Here is a 20925-nt window from a genome sequence, read left to right on the forward strand (position 1 = left end):
AATTCTGGTGTGGTGTCATTTTTCTAGTGTGACCTTTTTAAAGGCACTGGACACTATTGGTAATTACTCTAAATAATTGATAGCATAACAACTTACATGTAATGAACAATGGAGAGCTGTTGATAATCTACAACATTGTGAGAAACAGCTTCCTCTGAAGTAGCGTTTTTTTTTTTTTTTTTTTTTTGAAAAAGGTAATTTCTCACTCCAATAAAAATATTTCAGCTGAAGCCTTTTATTATGCATCTGAAATCACACACCATTATGCAAGAAGGGTTTTTTCTTCATTATTCTCTTGTAAATTTGATGACCAATTGAACCCCAGTATACACAAATTGAGAATACTGAGAATTGACAATATTACCAGACGTGTCCAGTGCCTTTAAAGTCATAAGTTAAATGATTTCAAATGACATACATTTGGAATGATGTCACAGACATACCATAACAAGCTTGTGGAAGTTTGGGCTCACCCAAGACTGTTTTCATCTCAAAAATTATCAGAAAAGTTAGTTATTTTAGGGTTTTTCCATGGACAGTGAATTGATTTGGTGGAATCTTTTTGCCATAAATAAAAGGAGGTCACGCACTCCCGGTCAGTCACTCCCTACCCATCTTGGGCTGTACACTGTGCTGGATTGTCAAAGCACCCAGCCGTAGCTAACGCCTGCTTCGGTGACTGTCCAAGATGGGGGTTCTGAAAAGAAATCGCAGATCACAGAGGAGGGAAGACAACAGACAAGGAGCTCTTAAACATGTTTACAAGGCTGGTCATTTGGGGCCAGCTATCCTCTCTCTTTGATGACGTCTCGACCCTGGTTCGGTTGTAATAGATAATGAGAGTGATTTATAAACATTGAAGGTAAAAGAAGAACTCGCAATTATCAAAAGTAAGAATAGTCTTGCCCTTTGGATGTTTCGACTTCGGGAAAACATCTTTTGTTGGTGGGTTCACTACCCGGTGACAATCCCAAGTTGTTTAAATGAGGCAAAACTACATTCAGCTGTTTGTGTACATCATTATGGGCCTATATTCATTACACACATAACATCAAGGATACCGACCTGCTTTGGGTAACTGGTACACATGCCTTCAAAAGTTAATTATACGCTCTCTGGATTTTTAGTTAAAGGCACTGGACACTTTTGGTAATTAGTCAAAATATAAATATGTTGGCATACAGACTAACTTGGTAACGAACAACGGAGAGCTAATGATATTAGCACCATAGGGAAAGGTCATAACCCTGTTTAACAGCTTGGGAAGAGCGACTCCATTGGAGTAACGTGTAGTTTCGTGAGAAAGAGGTACATGTTCAGAGTCTAGAAAAGAGCCTAGAAAAGACTTGAAGTCTGTTGTCAGTCCTCTGAAACCACACACAAAATTGTGCAACAAGTGTGTTTGTTCTTTTATTATTTTCTTGCAACTTCGATGTCCAATTTTGCTCAATTAGTGTTCACAGATTTGTTATTGTATGCATACTTATATGTTGAGATACTCCAAGTGGGAGTACTGGTCTTTGACATTAATTTTACCAAACGAGCCTCATGCGCCTTTATACGGGATACTTTTTAGGTGTTAAAGTCGAAGATGACTAAAACAAACGGGTTTTAGTTTTTTTATCAGCCCTAAATCTACTGTATCTTATCTATAGTTTGCCTATGTGTTACTGGAAGTAGACCAGTGTTCGTTGGTTTTAACTTAACCTAAAATCATTTCGCAAAGTGGTCTTTGATTTTGAACGTGAAAAATGCCTCACAGTTAGGATATGTCTTATAGAAGTAAAACTCCAAAGATGCGTTTAAAAAAGATGGTTGTTTTTACAATCAGTATTACTTAGCCTTGATTCCATAAAAAGGGGGTTGGACTTCATGACAAGCACTTAGGCCTATACCGTCGCTTTTGGCCTATTTTGATATTCAACAGAATTCCCAAAGCTGCTTATATTACGTGTTAAAGGAAGGTCGAAAAGATGATAAGCCTATGGAACGTTAACGGTCTTGAGTTGAGGAGGTCTTGACATAGAGTAACCTCACAGTGAATTGTTCTGGTGAAGATTAGTCTTACAAAGCTCATCCAAGAACGACGCTGCGGACTGGCCTTTTCTTCATCTACTCTGATCCCTTAAAGGCGCTGAACAAGATTGGCAGTTTTTCACTTGGTGTATCCCAACATATTTATGCACCATAAAATAACAAGCCAGTGACAATTTGGGTTCAGTTGGTCATCGAATTTGTTAGAGAAAAATGAAAGACAAAACTCCCTTGTTGCATTAAGTGCTTTCAGATTCCTAATAAAAAGACATCTGGTCTGAAGTATTTTATATGAGTGAGAAATTACCTCTTTCTGAAAAACTATACGTTATTCAGAGGGAGCCGTTTCTCACAATGTTTTATCAAGCTCTTTGCCAAGTAGGCCCAAGTTTTTAGGCTAACAATTATTCTGTGCAATCACCAATAGTTTCCATGCCTTTAAAGAAATTTATAAGGTTGCAGCATGTCAGTGGTGCACTAGTTTATATTGATGCCATGCAAAGATCTTGCAGTATCAGGTCAAAGGAAGCAGAAACTGATCTTCTGAAGACATCAAGAATTTGGGTACCTTTTTAAAATGTCCATAGATATACATTAAACAGGGTTTGAAGATAGTGATAGTGGAAAGCTTCCCTTCAAATATTACTTACTGAGGTGCTGTAGTTTTTGAGAAATGAGTAAAACAGTGTCATGAAAATACGTTTGTAAATGATTAAAATAATTTTCGTCTCACGAGACGAAAATGATTTTCATGACATTGTTTTACTCATTTCCCAAAAAGTACAGCACCTCAGCACGTAATATTTTTCAGGGAAGCTTTCTACTATCATTATCTTCAAACTGTGTAAGTTTAGTGTAAATCTGTGGAATTGTGTTTTTTGTCCTACACAAGTTGCATAGACCCTTTAAAAAGGAAAGAGGAGAGTTTAGTAGTAGGCCTACAATACATTACAACATTCTTCGTAGTACAACAACAACACGATTTAGTCTAGAAGAAGGGGAGGTTTTTGTACCTAAAAAAAAGGGGGAGGTTTAGTCGTAGGCCTACAATACATTACAACATCTGGCTTGCAACTTGCTGACTGTGTCGGTGGTGTACAGTGTACGTTACCGTCCAAAATGCGATTAATGTTTTTGTTCCGCTTTGTAAGAGGTTTTATAATGAAAGACAAGAAGAAATCTCAATCTCCTTGGTACACCTTTGTTGAGAAACTTGTTTGACAAATCGCCTTATCGACTTATATCTTAAATATACAGGAAGGTTTTCGGTTTCTGAGAATCCTGCTTGTTTGCACATATCCACACGTGCACCACGTTCTAGAAATGTCCAAGTTCACAATGGGAATTCGAACACAACGGATTCTGACGTGTAAACAAAGAGGCTTTTGTTGGTGGTCGATTACAGTTTTGGGGTCAGATGGCAAGCCTTTAGTGCGTTCTGTTTTTCAAAACCACACCAGAACAAAGAAACATGAGTCAAGATATTAAAAGGTCAACATTATTTGATGATAACAGGGAACAGGGATTTATGCTGTATACATATTATGATTCAATGATCATGTTTTTGTTTTTATCACAAAAATACCAACTCGTAGTCTCAATATTCACGCGAAAACGCGGGGGAAAAAAGTGTTTTCGAGAAGGTTTCGTAGCGAAATAACTTCACTGTATCTATAATATACAAAAGGCGATATTAGTTTTCCCAATAAATTTTCTACCATTGTTCGCTTTCTTAAAACTTTCTCAGAGCTCACATTGGATACCAGGAATGTTTTGATTTTGGAGGGGTACAAGTCCTTTCGTATGAAGCGATGAGGGGGAGGATTTTTAGTATGTTAAAGCCAGTGGACACTATTGGTAAATGTCAAAGACAAGTCTTCTCACTTGGTGTACCTCAACATATGCATAAAATAACAAACCTGTGAAAATTTGAGCTCGATTGGTCATCGGAGTTGCGAGATAACTATGAAAGAAAAAACACCCTTGTCACACGAAGTTGTGTGCGTTTAGATGGTTGATTTCGAGACCTCAAATTCTAAACTTGAGGTCTCGAAATCAAGTTCGTTGAAAATTACTTCTTTCTCGAAAAAACTCCACTTCAGAGGGAGCCATTTCTCACAATGTTTTATATGCTGGTGCAGAAAGTCTACGAAATCAGGAATGATGAAATTGAGCCCTGGTCACCGTCGGTTCCCCCTCGATAAATGACCTCAGCAGTCAGATCGGGTACTGAGCTAGTCGTAATGGGGTCACTCTCTTCATTAGAGGGTCTTCAAGAAGCAAGGACGTCCATTCCAGGTGATGCCCCGAGCACAAACCGCAAACCTAGATATTTTCATGTCATCTGAGACAATCAAAGTTTCCTGGAATCTTCAAGTGAGTTTGTCAGCAAAATGAGGTCCCCGTTGGGCAGAAGATCTGTGAAGCCCGATTGGCGTCCCCTTTTTAAAGACACTTGACACCTTGGTAATTGCCAAAGACTAGTATTCTCACTTAGTGTATCGGTGGTGGTCATCGATGTTGCAAGAGAAATAATAAAAGAAAAAACTCCCTCTGTAGGCCTGAAGTATGTTATTATTTGAGAGTGAGAAATTACCGCTTTCTCAAAAACGACGCTATTTTCAGCAGAGGGAGCCGTTTCTCACAATGTTTTATACGATGAAAGGCCTCCATTGCTCGTATACAAAGTTAGTTTATGCTAAAGATTATTTTGAGTAATAATTATCAATAGTGTCCAGTGCCTTTAAGTGAACTTTCCAAGGAAATAAAACCAGTCTCTCAACTTACACATGACCTTTGCTGTTAATCGAGCATTACTTTGTGGTAATTTGATTTTGGGGATGGAATACTTATGTTACGGGAAGGAAAGGTGTAAACGCAGGAGGGTGCATGATTCTACTTTAGAGACTTTTTGTTGGCCCTTGTCCATAAAACCGCATTATTGATTTTTGTGAACTTAATGGATATCCGGTTTAGAGAATTTTAAGGATCAGTAGGTTTGATTTGTTTATTGACCTGTGTAAATTGAATGGATTTGTTTATTTATTGTTCTTTATACCTGGTATCCCATTGTTTATGCCCTTGACGTCTTTTCATGGAACAGCAGGTTATAACAATAATAGGCTGTAATCAGCATTTGACTATAAAAGAAAACAAAAAAAAGAAAGGGGAAAAACACACATTCATCAAGAGTGACATTCTCAAAGTGGCGAACTCAAGAATTGTGACCAAGGCCCGATTTGAGTTTCTCATGATGTTTATGCGGGGGAAAAAAGAAGAACCCAAACAAACACTTGCGACCACAGGCGCAAATCCTGGGGGCGTGAGTCTTATGTCAAAATAATCAGATGATTTATGCTATAGTTCTCAAAGCGTGGAGGAAGAAACCTCCATGCATAGTTGGGAAAGGTAGTTGATGCTGTCCTGCAACCTATACATCCCAAATTGGGAGATTGTAATTGCTTGCAGCTTGCAGTAACTGATCCAGATCCAGATCTACGTACCAGCTCACAGTTTCTAGTGGATGAATTGATGCGTAGGCCTGCCTTCACCCTTTGGACTGTGAACAAGGGGATAACCCTGTTTCAGCCACACACAGGAGTAGACATGACAGACATGCCCCTGGTGGAAACATCCCCCTGGTGGGTTGATTTTGGGTGTGGCCGTCGTGTGTACAGGAGAATCTGGCCACCAGAAAGTTAACGCTGCCTGAAGGAGGATATTTCAAAAGAGGGCGCTATCAAAAGTATTATGTACACGGTTCGTTCTCTCGTCCCCAGCGCCTTTGCTGGGGCCGAGCGAAAACGGTTCGCTGATGGGGAGACAGAATCTCTGGGGACAGAATCTCCTGCCACACGGGATTGTGATGTTTATGAGGCAATCTCTCATAAGCACTCATAAATTTCGTTCAAAAATGTAGTGAAGTTTTTGGTCTACTATACAGCATGCCAGAGTGTAGCCCCATAAATCGGTCCAATCCACAGATTAAACAACCCATATATGGGACATAAATGTAGCCTAACTAAGCCCGTGCTCTGTACCTAAATGTAACACTGTTACTACCTAAAGGTGTAGCTCGAGGATATCCAACTGGTATCCTGAGTGCTGACTGTGGAATACTAAAGGGCACGATAAGGCATGGGTTACATTTTGGGTTAAGGCTATCATTTTGGGTAAAGGTTACATTGAGGCATTACAGACATTTTAGGCATAACATTATTGAAAAAAAAATTAGGAATTGTAAAAATTGTACCTCCATTCCTAAAACTAGTAATGAAAAGTTCACTTGTGGAAGTTGGCACATTAACTCATCAACTTTAGAAATTTCATAACTTAAGAACTTAAGTGTAGGGCCCCTATAAACAAAATTTGAGAGAGCCACAAATACATCTTCAGAACTTAAACGTGGCGAAGTTTATGTTTTTTGTTTCTTAACCAGGCAATATTAGTTGTATTCTCCCATTCAGCATAAACAAGATGCTGGCAAAGCTTGTATTTTGACAACCTGTCCGTAATGTTTCACTACAAATATCATTCCAGTAATATTTAGACATGCAGAACTGAAAACCATGGGCTGTAGTTAGTACCCTTTGACCTTTATGTGATGGAATGATTAAGGGTTTAATACAAAAACGTGACTTGGGGTAAATTACAGAACATACGCTTAGGGCATAATAACAAGGTGTCAATTGGGTACACCATGGGTTTACAAGCGTCCCAAACAAAACAAACTGGTAGTGCACTCCACTCGACCATGCCAATGTGTTTTTATAGTTCAGCTCTTGACAAAAATTCCAAAACAATTCGTTTTGTTCATGATTAAAAAAGGGTGATTTTTATAAGATAACTGAATGCTACTATATAGTGCAGTATGCTTCTTATAAACCATTTGAAGTGTAAGCATGTCATATCATTGCCAACTTTGTATAAATACAAAGTTGGCAATGATATGTCATTGTTACATTTGTTGGTACTTAAATTAAGATATAATGGGGGAGAAGTTGGTAGGGGTACACAAAAATGTTTTGTTACTGGTATCATGGTAACTTACTCATACTTGAATAATGTTATAGGTAAAACTGTCATGACTTTTGCCAATATACTTTTAGCAAGCTGTCACCATCTTGGTCATGTTCCCTGTTTCCAATAACAGTATGGCACAAGACTATTATTTCCTCCAGCCTCAGTTTGGTTACAATGAGTTGGAATGAGTTGGAATGGAGTTTAATCAAGATGGCTCTACCGTGATACAGGTCTATTGTATTATTATAAAATCTTGGTTAATTTATTTAAAATATTTTGTTCCACCAACAGATAGCGTTCACCAAGCAATATGGCCCAATATGGAAAGAGCGTCTGGGGTCATTGGAGTTCGTTAACCTTGCTGACCCCGAGCTGGTCGCATTGATGTATCGCCATGACAACAAGTATCCAATGAGGGTCGACATGAAACCATGGAAAGCGTACAGAATGCATCGCAACGAGTCTTTGGGTGTGCTCACACAGTAAGCTGAGATTAATAGTGTTCACAATCAGACAAAGTTTTATTCATGATATTTTTCAGCAGAATGTTTCCACAGGGCATGGAGCTGCTAAAGACAGTGGACACTATTGGTAATTACTCAAAATAATTATTAGCAAAAACCTTACTTGCTAACAAGTAATGGGGAGCTGTTGATGGTACAAAACATTGTGAGAAACGGCTCCCTCTAAAGGACCGAGTAACATAGTTTTTGAGAAAGAAGTAATTTTCCGAGAATTTGATTTCAAGACTTCAGAATTAGGGTGTTTATCTGGAAAAAGGTTTAAACATTTGATGTTTTTTTCCCACTTTTTTTTATTTGTATATAGTTTTAAAACTTGTTTACCTGTTGTTGTTTTTTAAAGTGAAGGGCAACAGTGGCACAGAGCACGACGTCTACTCAGCAAGAAAATACTCCCGCCCCAAAAAGTTGGCGCTTACGTCGGGGTCATCAATGAAGTTATTGGGGACATGGTCGAAAGGTTACGCTACGTTCGGGATGTCACTAATAACCAGGAAGGTCTGGTACCTGAACTCACCAATGAGATGTACAAGTGGTCAATGGAATGTGAGTATACTGACAAAATGGTTGTGTACCTAGCACGCCAGTTTGATTTTCTTGAATGAAATAACAGAATTGACTGAAATATTATTTCAGTTAAGATTATATACATTTTCTGATTACATTTGCACCTATCACATGCCAGTGCCTGCAGGTCTGCAGTAAAATTGTGCTTAGGATTTGGTTCAAACAGCTTCCGATACAAAAAAGTCCTATCTATAGATGGAATGTCTATGAATCCTTTAGGATTTAAATAGGATTCCTACTAGATTCTTATAAAATAGATTTTTCGTCTCTTCTTTGATTCCTACAAGATTCTTGTAGGTTTTTTTTTGTAAGGGATTCCCTCCCCCCCCCCCCCCCCGTTGCAAAAACTTTGTTAATTTATGTTCTGTAAGGATACAATTTAGGTGCAGTCAGGTTTGCATAGTGGAACCTTTCCTGGTCTCTCCTCCTCTGGACCCTGGTTCGAGTCACCCCAGGGGTACTATGTGGATTGGGTTTCCAGTCCCTACAAGGGTTTTTCCCTCTGGATTAATTCTATGGGGGTTTCCTCCCACATCAAAAGCACAACATTCCTCTCTAGTCTTCTCTCCATTGGGTTCCTATAGTACAGTGATTATTAAGTCCCACCTCTGAGAGTCCTTGGCTTCACAACCAGAAGAAATTTAACAGAGATGCAAATTTTCTGTTTTTAATCGGAAAACCAAACTTTAAGATTTTTACCGCAAATTACGATTTTAAAATGTATTATTTGGATCGAAAATATCTGATATTTCCCCGAATTATGCTTACAAGTTTGCTCTATTGAAATTCAAAATATTTGAAAAATCAATCCCATCTGGTATCGTCTGCAATCGCGCGCGAATACACTAACATATTGCCGTCAACTTGACATCAACTCGCTTGAGTTGTCAACTCGCCGTCCACTCTCAACCAGTCAGGTATGGATTATAGTCTTGTCAGCAATCTTGGGCCAAGACTATTCCAAAGGCAGGAAAGCGCTCTCTGTTGTCGATTTGACTGAACATGTCTATGTTATCAATCAGATGTATTGTAATCTTTAAAATTTCTGACCCTACTTGCTTCCCGTAGCAATTTTCAAGATTCTGTTTGAGACGAGAATTGGTTGTCTTGAAAAGCAGATTCCTGCCGAATCTCAGCGCTTCATCGATTCCATCCATCAGATGTTCCAGTCGGGCCAGATTCTCTTTGTAACGTCTCCGGAGTTCTTCAGGAAGTATAATCTCAAGCCATGGAAGGATCATGAGGCAGCGTGGGACTACATCTTTAGTTTTGGTGAGAGCTGCCATCAAAGTTCCTATCCGATCATTTCAGGTTTTTTTTTGTTTTTCATAGACCTTATCGCAAAAACTTGGTGTGCACATTAAAGGCTGTGGACACTATTAGTAATTATATTCAAATCTTACTTGATAACAAGTAATGGGGAGAGGTTGATAGTAGAAAACATTAAAAAAAAACGGCTCCCTCTGAAGTAACGTAGTTTTCAAGAAAAGAAGTAATTTCCATCAGATTTTGAGGTCTCAAAATCAAGAATCTGAAAGCACACAACTTCATGTGACAAGGGTGTCTTTTCTTTCATTGTTGTATATGATGAGATTCACCAAGTGAGAAGACTGGTCCTTGACAATTACCAATTATAGTGTCCAGTGTCTTTGGAATAAGGTGCATGCTGGTCAAGTTTGATCGCTAGCTAGACCATTGCACAAGCATGCACCTCATTCAATAGTTAGCGCTTGCTTGTGCAATGGGTAATTGTAAAAAGGTCTATGAATTCTTCTTCTTCTTTTTTTGTTGCTGATAATGTGTAATTTTCCTTCCTCTCAATCCAATTCAAATGCAATATTTTATCAGTCTTCTTAAAAAGGACACATCATTTCTTTTCTTGGGCCCAATTTCACTGCATAAGCAGAAAATATTGCTTAGAAAGATTGTGTTAAGCATCAATAAGCAGGATACCACAGACAGATGCTACTATGTATTTTAGCTGGTAACCTTTTTCTGGTTAGCTTATTTTGCTGTGCTTGGCTAGTTTTTGTGTTGAAGCAACTCTATAAAATTGGCCCCTGGTGTGAAAAGTAAATACAAACACAAAAAACACAGACACTTTTCAAAATTTTGGTTTAAATACTCTGAACAATAATCAGTTCTAAAACCAAAGGTACATAAAAAAAGTAAAACAAAAAATGAAAGAACTGTTGATAGTTTGAAGGTCAAAAACCATAAGCAGGCTCTCTTCCTAATTCAGTTCAACATTTCTTTCCATATTATTGCAAAATATACATCATGTAATATAAGGTGGAATACAAAGAACTGCTAGAATAATAATTGAAGGAGACACACAATGCCTCCTTTATTTCATCGGCACAATGAAAACAAGGAGACAAAATTGTCTCCTTGTCTTTTATTGAAAAGACAAAATCTTGTATAAAATGCGTTATAAAAAATTACTGGACAGAACAACAGACAATTGGACAAAACAGGACAAAGAAACTAAGAAAAACGCTACTAACTGAGATAAGACGAAACAAGGGTATAAACCATAGCTAGAAACTCAAAAAAGGGTGAAGGATGAAAAAGAGAAGAAGCTAGCAATAATAACCATCTACAAGATATTTCTTGTAAGAGTTCTTCGATCGGTAAAGTCATAGGCAGAGACACTTCAAACAACTGTTTTGAATTTCTTTCTTCACAGCCAGGAAAGCGGTTGATGGCCGATTGGCTGAGATCTCCGCCCAATCAGAAAGTGAAGGAGAGCATGATTCGGATGGATTCTTAACGTATTTACTCTCGAGCAAACAACTCACTATGAAGGAGATTTACAGCAATGCATGTGAGCTTCTACTAGCTGGGGTGGACACAGTAAGCAAACTTTACTTTTTGATTCGTTCAAACTATTTGTTGTTCTTTTTGAGGCACTGGACACTATTGGTAATAAATCAAAGTAATTCTTAGCATATTATATTTAAAAACATACTTGGCAATGAGCAATGGAGACCTGTGAAAGTACATATAAAACATTGTGAGAAATGGCTTCCTCTGAAGTAACATAGTTTTGAGATGGAGGTATTCTCACTTAAATAATAAAAGACTTCAGCTGAAGCCTTTTATTAATTATGCATCTGGAAGCACACAAAGTTGTGCTTCAAGGGTCTTTTCTTTCATTATTCTCTTGCAATTCCGACGACCAATTGAGCCAAAATGTTCACAGGTTTGTTATTTTATGCATATGTTGAGGTACACCAAGTGAGAATACTGGTCTTTGAAAAATTCAAAACGTGTCCAGTTCATTTAATGTACAGTAGTTCCTATACATGATGTTTTTTTCTTTTTTTGGGGTGCTACAGTGTTACAGTGCAAATCAAAAACAAACAATTATTTTATAAATATACCTTTGGTTTTTGAAACCGTTCAATGATTTGCATCCTACAACGTAGAAAGAATAATCTGCAGGAATAATAATAATTGGAAAACACAATCTGAGAAATGTTTCAAATGCAGATTGGTAGATTGATTTTGTTAATCTCTCTCTCACTGTAAAACCACATTTCTTTGAAGGGGAATTGTTTCTTAAAATGTGTCTCAAGATAAGTTTTTGTTCTGGTCATTCATTTATTTGGAGTAACTAACACAGGTACACCCTCCCTTTGTACCTGTGCAAGTTCCTAGTCATAATCGAGAAAAGGAGAAGCCAAGTTTGCTTGAAATTAAAGCCATTTTCACACAATATAAAAAACCTCCTGGCGAAATGTTCACAATGTCTTTTGTGAAAGTACAGCAGGTTTTTTGTACATGGTCTACATTCATTGGGAGTTTTTTTCAAACATTGTGAACTTTTGTAGTAGATACCGACCTGAGACAAAAAACAACCTTCATGCACTCCCTTATGTGAAATGCTTCTCTTGACGTGTTCGATTTCACTTCCATTATGGCCCCAACAATTAGGTATGAACAACAGACCCAAAAGACAGGCACCTCACATGTACATTTCTGGGAAAGTCTGTACTTCATCTTGATTGACACTAAGTGGTATAAACTTTTTTGTTCAAAGGGATGGATGTCAAAACCAATGTTTTCTCATTCCGGACTTGACAACTGATGTTTGATGTAAACCAGTTTGAGGGAATCCTTTATTAAAACTGACCTGAGTAGGTCACCTCTATACACAAACACCACTTAAAGGCGCAGGACTCCTTTGGTAATTGTCAAAGACCAGTCTTCTCACTTGATATCCCAACATATGCCCAAAATAACAAACTTGTGAAAATTTGAATTCAATTGGTCTTCAAAGTTGCGAGAGAATAATGAAAGAAAAAACACCCTTGTCGCACAAGTTGTGTGCTTTCAGGTGCTTGAATTCCAGACCTCAGCTGAGAGGTCTCAAATTCAATTCAAATATTTTAGTGAGAAATTATTACTTTCTCAAAAACTATGTTACTTCCTTTCTCACAATGTTTTATACTATCAACAGCTCTCTATTGCTCTTTACCAAGTGAGTTTTTATGCTAAAATGTTTGTTTGAGTAATTACCAATAGTGTCTGTGCCTTTAAACTCTGAAAAAACATCCAGCTGCTCCTTCCTCTGAGTTTAGAGGTAGACCCACTGGTCAAGCTATGGGAGGTAACCCTTTTTTCACCCAACCACTAAATTGCTCTGGGCATAGACGGACTGGTGTCATGTTTATAGGTTCCATGACTGTAGGGGTTGGGGTCAGAGGTCAGTGAAGACAAACATACAAACCTCTAAGATTAGATTCAGAGATAGGAATCTGAAAGCTGGTCTGTGCTTATAAAATGCTAGTCTTGGCCCAAGATGTCGGTGATCGATAGTGCTTGTGTGCTCGGTCTTAATGCCCCCTTCAAATAGCCTTCAAGATTTTCTGAAAGGCCCTTTTCAAAATAGGAAATGGCCTTGGCCTCCCAAAGTTGAAATTCCAGGCCTTTGATTACCTATAATAAGTTCCTTACTGCAATGAAGAGTCAACAGGACCCAATTTCATAGAGCTGCTAAGCACAAAAATTTGCTTACCATGAAATTTCCTTCTTGATAAAACTGGATTACCAACAAAATGTCTGTTTGTTGCATATTGCTTGTTACTAGAGATCAGCTGTTGTTTGCTTATCCTGAACATCACATGGACATTTGGTTGGTAATCCTGTTGTTAACAAGGACAAAATTTCATGCTAAGCAAATTTTTGTGCTTAGTGGCTCTATGAAATTGGGCCCAGATCAGGGGAAAAACTCACCATAGACCGCCTTTGTAATAAATAAAAATAGGTGAATAGCAGACCATACACGTAACATACAGGGAAATAATTCTGCCTCATAATACATTTAAAACTTTCAAACCCTTCTATTGTTTCAACCAAGGCTGGGGATCATGTCCTTCATGTCAGTGTCAGACATTAATAAAATGGACAAAGCATAAATCCAGTGAATATCCCAGATACCAAGACTAAACAGGCCATGCCTTGTTAAAGGCAGTGGACACTATTGGTAATTGTCAAAGACTAGTCTTCACAGTTGGTGTATCTCAACATATGCATAAAATAACAAACCTGTGAAAATTTGAGCTCAATCGGTCATCGAACTTGCGAGATAATAATGAAAGAAAAAATACCCTTGTCACACGAAGTTGTGTGCGTTTAGATAGTTGATTTTGAGACCTCAAGTTCTAAACTTGAGGTCTCGAAATCAAACTCGTGGTAAATTACTTCTTTCTCGAAAACTATGGCACTTCAGAGGGAGCCGTTTCTCACAATGTTTTCTACCATCAACCTCTCCCCATTACTCGTCACCAAGAAAGGTTTTACGCTAATAATTATTTTGAGTAATTACCAATAGTGTCCACTGCCTTTAAACACCTTCTTCACTGTACTACATGTATAGCAAGGTTCGACCAAAACAACAGGTGGAATTCTTTATCAATAAAAGGTGCCGACTTGTAATTCATACTCAAGGGCCGTTTTACAACCCTCAGGGAAAACTTGTTGGCATCCCTGACAAGAAACAGAACTGACAAGAATCTCAAAGAAAGAGAGAAGAGAGTGGACAAAAATATATGAGTAATTTATGATTGATATCTGAGGGGATGTGGAGGGAGTCATAAATGACAAATCTAATTTGCGATATGTAATATAATTTTTATATAGGTTCCGGTTTTGTTTAAAGACACTGGACACTATTGGTAATATTGTCAAAGACCAGTCTTCTCACTTGGTGTATCTCAACATATGCATAAAATAACAAACCTGTGGAAATTTGAATTGATTGGTCGTTGAAGTGGCGAGATAATAATGAAAGAAAAAAACACCCTTGTAACACAAATTTGTGTGCTATCAGATGCTTGATTTCGAGACCTCAAAATCTAATTCTAAGGTCTCGAAATCAAACTTTTTGAAAACTACTTCTTCCTCGAAAACTTTGTCACTTCAGAGGGAGCCGTTTCTCAAAAATGTTTAATACTATCAACCACTCCCCATTCCTCGTTACCAAGTAAGGTTTTATGCTAATAATTATTTTGATTTGAGTAATTACCAATAATGTCCACTGCCTTTAAGGCCAAACTTTAACTGGAGAGAAAAAAATGTAAAGAATTTGATATTGGATCTTAAGGGTCAAGAGGAGAATAAAAGAAATGGATACCAAGGGATTCCTGAGGACTCCTGGTCTACGTTGTTTATGACAGTATTAATACATTTCCATCGTAATTCAGAAAGTTATGAAATATTTTGTGACCTGGATAAATATACCAATTTTCATTTCCATACAACAGAAATGTGTGCTCATTTTTTGTTTCTAACCAGGGGGGATCTTTGACTCGGCTGTCAAATAAACAACAAATTCCTGAGGACAATTTTTTTTTTTTTTTTTTCTCATAGTTTTGAATCTCTTTTTATTCGTTTCATTATTGTTTTTCCTATCTTTTGCTTTCTTTTACTTTTGTGTGACTTTTTGAGAAAAAAAATCATATGAAAATGTAAGATCTCTACTTTGTATAGGATGTGCATTTATAAATGTTAAGGAGAAAAACAGTAATTTTTAGTTTATGCGATTTTGCATATTTCCCCTGCTTACTTTTTTTCTACTTTTTGGATATGTTGTTTAAGAGGGTCTCAGGAGACACTTGCAAAAAAAATCATTTCTGTTGCAATGATGTCTAGGTCAAGCTGTATTTTGGCTTAGATTGTCTATACTACTTTCCAAGTGAGTTTTTATGCTAACAGTTATTTTTAAGTTATTACCAATTAGTGTCCAGTGCTGTTTCTTGATTGTTAATTAATTCTTGCTTGTTTTCTACAGACATCCAACACACTGGCCTGGGTACTGTATGAACTTTCCAGACATCCAGATGTAGAGAGTCGATTACATGACGAGGTATGTGAAGTTTTGGGAACTGACAAGATGAGGGCAGCAGACACTGAAGACTTGGCCAGGATGCCCTACCTCAAGAGCATTATCAAGGAAATACTGAGGTAATAATAACCATGAAATCTTATAAAGCGAACAAATCCATCAAAGTGCTAATGTGCTGAATACAAACAATACACATGTTCATAACCAAAATTTAATCGAAAGCCTTAAAGCCATTATACACTTTCGGTACTACAGAAAAGAAAAAAAAGGGTTCACAGATTTACAAATAATTTACAGGGTTTACAGAAGGTAATGGTGAAAGACTTCTCTTGAAATACTGTTCATGAAATGCTTTACTTTTTGAGAAAACATTAAAACAATATCAATTCTCGATAGCGAGAATTACGGATTTTTTTAAACACATGTCATGACACGGCGAAACGCGCGGAAACAAGAGTGGGTTTTCCCGTTATTTTCTCCCGACTCCGATGACCGATTGAGCCTAAATTTTCACAGGTTCGTTATTTTATATGTAAGTTGTGATACACCAAGTGTGGGGCTTGAACAATACTGTTTACCAAAAGTGTATAATGGCTTTAATGGAGCAAGTAGCCTTGGATCGGTCGAGTTGGTCTTTGAGTCATTTGTTATGAAATGCAAAGGGGTAGATAAATAATTTAAAAGTAGCATATAATAATCAACACAAACTTGTCTCGAAATTGCACGGTTTTCCTTTAACGTTGCAAACATGCAAAATTCAATTTGCTCTCTCTTGCTCAGAGCCAAAATAAAAAAAGTGAGCCTTATGCCTGTGACCATAAACTTAACTTTTTATTGTTAATATTATGCAAATCACAAAGTCTGATTGGAATGTTGAACACTGAGGGCGCACTAGGGCTCCCCACATTTTTAATGATGTTAATGACCGTTTCTTTACATTTTTGTTTTGTATGTATTATATGTTTTTGTCTTTTTACACATTCTTGTACCCATGGGAGACCATTATCAATTCAATAAAAAGGAAAACATTTCTGCCAAGAAACAGATTTCTTTTGGTTCAGTCATGTTTTGAGAGCAATCAATGGCCGATTTATGAACCAAAATATTCATTTTTGTTTTGAAGGCTATATCCAGTCGTTCCAGCCAACAACCGTATATTGGAAAAAGACATCGTAATTGGAGGATATCATATCCCTAAAAAGGTAATGGATCATAAAGTTATCTCAATGTTTTAATGGGTCTCTATATGTTTGGTCATGACTCTTTTGTGGGAAGTAGAGAAACTTTTGAGAGTTTAATGCATTTTGAGAAAGTTTTCCTTTTGAAGTCTTACATTTATGGAATTTTTGGCGATATCTCAAAATCGCGACCACTTTTGATATGAAATTTTCACTGGTCAGTTTTAACTAGTTATTATCTACATTTACATGGAAGTAAAACAATCAAACGGTTCCAAAATGCAAAGATATTACCAAAACCAACAAATGGAATTAGAACCTTTGCCTCATCAGTCAAAAGAAAATTGTTTTTTTTTTCTCCATGAGGGATTAATGGCAACTCAGTCTTGGTCCAAGACGTCACTATCTCTAACTCGTAAGGTAATGTAACTAATAACCCGACAGTGTGCATACTTTTCTTCCTGAATTTATTTGATGCTGGAAATCAAACCAAGAAAAGACTTACACAAAGCTATCGGGCGATTCAGCACGCTGCACATGGTAGCGAGATGAGACCTGCGCAAAGCTAGCAGGCAAAACGGCGCACTGCACATGGTAGCGGGAATAGACTTGCGCAAATCTAGCGGGCGATACAGCACGCTGCACATGGTAGTGAGATGAAACCTGCGCAAAGCTAGCAGGCAATACGGCACCCTGCACATAGTAGCAAGAATAGACTTGCGCAAATCTAGCGCTGCCCATGCATGTAGCGATCGCTTGGAAATAATCCATGCGAAGGTCTTGAAACCAAGACTATATGTATAACTTTGAAAATGTATGTTTTCTTCCTTTCTGTTTTTCTACAGACAATCATCGGTTCCTTACAGTATGTCATAGGGAGAGATCCAAACATATTTGATGAGCCTAACACTTTCAAGCCAGACCGTTGGTTGAGGGATAAGTCGGGTCGGCTGAACTGCTCAAGCTCCAGCTTTGCCTCTGTTCCCTTCGGGTTTGGACCTCGGATGTGCATCGGGAGAAGGATTGCAGAACTGGAGCTCAATTTGGCTCTGGCAAAGGTAAGCAAATAAGTAACAGTTGCAAAAACAATGTGTCGGTATCATGTTCGTAAAGTAATTATGTCGTAATACTATCAACAGCTTGCTCGTTACCGAGTAAGTTTTTTCTGCTGATTTCAGAAGTACCCCAAAAGTGTTCAGTGCCTTTAGACAGCTGTATTTTCCTTGCAGTATTTCATTTTCCGCTGATGGCAGTGATGCATACAGTTAAATTACATTTTATTGATTTGTGATTTAGTTTATATCTAATTATTTCACTTCAGATATCACAGACGTTCAAATTGCAGTATCTAGGTGAAGGCACTGTGGCTCCTACAGTACAAGGATTGCTTGTTCCAGGAGGACCAGTGAAGGTTGGATTCACAGACAGATGATGCAGAAGGGCACCAGTGAAGGTATCTTTATTTGACGAGACTGCATGTTGGTGACACAAATCTGACTTTCGGCGTTTTGGAATAATAGAACATCTGCAGCAGAGATTTTATATTCTGATGAGATTGGATATATATGTAGATATTTGGAATAAAAACTGAGTATTAGTACAAAAGCATAATGGTTTATCATCAGACTTCAAAGCAACAGTTGGCAGGATTTACACAAAATTCAAAAAAAGTTTTGTTTCTATTTTTATTTATAGTCGTGCTGGAACTAATGAAATCTAAATTATTTATACAAAAATGTATTTGTTTTAAATGTACAAATTCCTTTTAAAATTCTTTGTTAGTTGGAAGCATTGTCAAGTATTGTGAAATGCTCTCATCAGGCAATGATGTGAGCACATCTTATTAGCTTGTATTTTCATGGTTCAAAACATTCTTTGGAAACGTGGGAACTGCACCATATAAAGGGAAAGTTTATCATTGTTTTGTTGGAAGAGTAAATTAATTCCCACCCTCTAGTTTTTTTCTAATAATAAACTCACAATAACCTGTGGAAATGTCATTTTGGTGGTCCATAAGTAATAGGGAGAGAAAAAGCCTAGCTCGATGGGCTAGCTTGGTCGTCTTGTGAAGATATCTGCCCTAGCAATGCAAAGGTTGTGGGTTCGAATCTCACCAGATTTATTTGCCAGTGTTTTTTTTTTCACACAGAACTCTGAAAAGTGTGAGTATACAGTGTATGGGTAAAATTATTGAAAAGGATTTGTTTTAGCAATTTTGTGCACATTATTTTTGACTATATATACACAATGATCATTTTTGAGGTCTTCAAAATGTCGTTTCCCAACTTTACAGTATTTCAGATGCACTTTTGATCATCAGTGAGCTTTCAGATTCAGTTATATACCAATCATGGTCTTGTCTTCAACAATGCGACATTCGTCCATTGGCAGTATGTTGACTGTAGCCTTAAAGACAGTGGACACTACTATTGGTAATTGTCAAAGACTAGGCCTCATAGTTGTTGTATCTGAACATATGCATAAAATAACAAACCTGTGAAAATTTGAGCTCAATCGGTCGTCGAATTTGCGAAAGATAATAATGAAAGAAAAAAAACCCTTGTCACACGAATTTGTGTGCTTTCTGATGCTTGATTTCGAGACCTCAAATTCTAAACTTGAGGTCTCGAAATCAAATTCGTGGAAGATTACCTTTCTCGAAAACTACGTCACTTCAGAGGGAGCTGTTTCTCACAATGTTTTATACCATCCATCTCTCCCCATTACTTGTAATCAAGAAAGGTTTTATGATGATAAATCATTTGAGTAATTACCAATAGGGTCCACTGTCTTTAACTCTACATTGGACATACAAACAAACAAACAAAAGTTGTAGGTGAAGACACTTTTTACTCACAAAAGAACTATTTAAATTAGACATTATTTCAGCAATTGTTCTGTGTCTCACACATTTGTGTTGTCTGCGTCATGTTTACACCTACTGAGAGACATTTTGTCATCAAAACCGTACCTATGCTTTCGCGTTTAAATGTTTTAACAGATTCATTTGTAAAGTTAATTCTTTGTACACACAAAATCCCAAATAGAAAATCCTAAACTTAATTCAACAAATCTAATGGCAATGTTTGCTTTGTCTGATGTAGCGAATCAACACTCCCTCCGCTCAACCATAGATTTTGCATTCGGGTCAAGATGGCTGTCTGGATTAATAACCAGTTTCAAGCGCAATATCATAAAGAGCTGCTTAAACCAGAATTATGATTAGCAACTTTCTCAGCACAAATAAGCTGGATACCAGTCACAGATTGTGCATGCGACATGGTGCTTTGGCTGGTAACCTTATTCTGGTAAGCATAATTTTGCAAGCATGATGTGCTTAGCTACTTTTACTGCTTAAGCAGTTCTATGAAATTGGGCCCAGTTTTTACGGTAGTTTTATTATTTTTATTTTTTACCCAGTCAGTTTCCCTTGTGGTGTTTATATTGATATCTGAAAAAAAAAGTCGCATCCCCTTAAGGTGATCCCCTAGCTGCCGTTTCCCAGGTTGTATCGTAATTTGGGGTGTGATCCCTGGCTACACGGCAGTTAACGGTTGTATGACTTCTGACTGGCACCCCTGAACAAAGATATTGACAAAATATGGACACCACCAATATAGGGTTAGATAGCTCAGTTGGTAAAGCGCCGGCAGGTTAATCCGGAGGTCGTTGGTTCGAATCCCACTCTAGTCAATTCATGACACTTATTTGTGCTCTTGTGCAAGGCACTTAATCATAATTACTTCGTAAAAAGTTTGGAGGGTGGTGCATAATGATACCCATGACTACATCTTTACAGACTGTGAAGGGGGTAACCCTGTTTCAGCCCCAGGAGTTAAGGTGACAACATGCCCCTTGTGGCAAATGAGTTAGGTGGCTGTTCGACCATGTAAGTTGGGCGATCGCTTACAAAATTTATTCTTCAGTTTATAAACAACATCCACTTTTATGTACATTAAATACCTAGTAGTTTAATATTTAATCAGAAAAATACACTGCCTGATTTTAAAATAACACCCTTCTAAACTGGTTTTAACTTTAAGTATTTTGTATTTAATTCTTGTACAGCAAAGTTCATTGATAACTTTATTTTGTATATTTTTTTATTTATGTAACAGATTTATATTAACCTTTTTTTTTTAGTTTGATATTTCAGTGTAGTAGAATAAACATCTCAATCTGAGTAGATTGTCACTTCATGAACTTTGCACTGTAAGTTATTTTTGTTTGTTTGAATAAACTATTTCAAGAT

General features: G+C 37.4%; 1 protein-coding gene across 1 annotated transcript in view; it reads left to right on the forward strand.

The window, feature by feature from the left end:
• LOC139934598 (25-hydroxyvitamin D-1 alpha hydroxylase, mitochondrial-like) overlaps positions 1 to 20872 on the forward strand; it is a 28270-nt gene extending 7398 nt beyond the window's left edge. The window contains exons 2-9 of the mRNA XM_071928881.1: positions 7348 to 7538; positions 7921 to 8123; positions 9213 to 9416; positions 10834 to 11000; positions 15442 to 15614; positions 16619 to 16697; positions 17519 to 17731; positions 17995 to 20872. Coding sequence (XP_071784982.1) covers positions 7348 to 7538; positions 7921 to 8123; positions 9213 to 9416; positions 10834 to 11000; positions 15442 to 15614; positions 16619 to 16697; positions 17519 to 17731; positions 17995 to 18105 — 1341 coding nt within the window. The 3' untranslated portion in view covers positions 18106 to 20872. The remainder of the gene's footprint in view (positions 1 to 7347; positions 7539 to 7920; positions 8124 to 9212; positions 9417 to 10833; positions 11001 to 15441; positions 15615 to 16618; positions 16698 to 17518; positions 17732 to 17994) is intronic.
• Positions 20873 to 20925: the final 53 nt, after the last annotated feature.

This window comes from Asterias amurensis, chromosome 3 (genome assembly GCF_032118995.1).
Source record: "Asterias amurensis chromosome 3, ASM3211899v1".
Classification (NCBI taxonomy): Eukaryota; Metazoa; Echinodermata; class Asteroidea; order Forcipulatida; family Asteriidae; genus Asterias; species Asterias amurensis.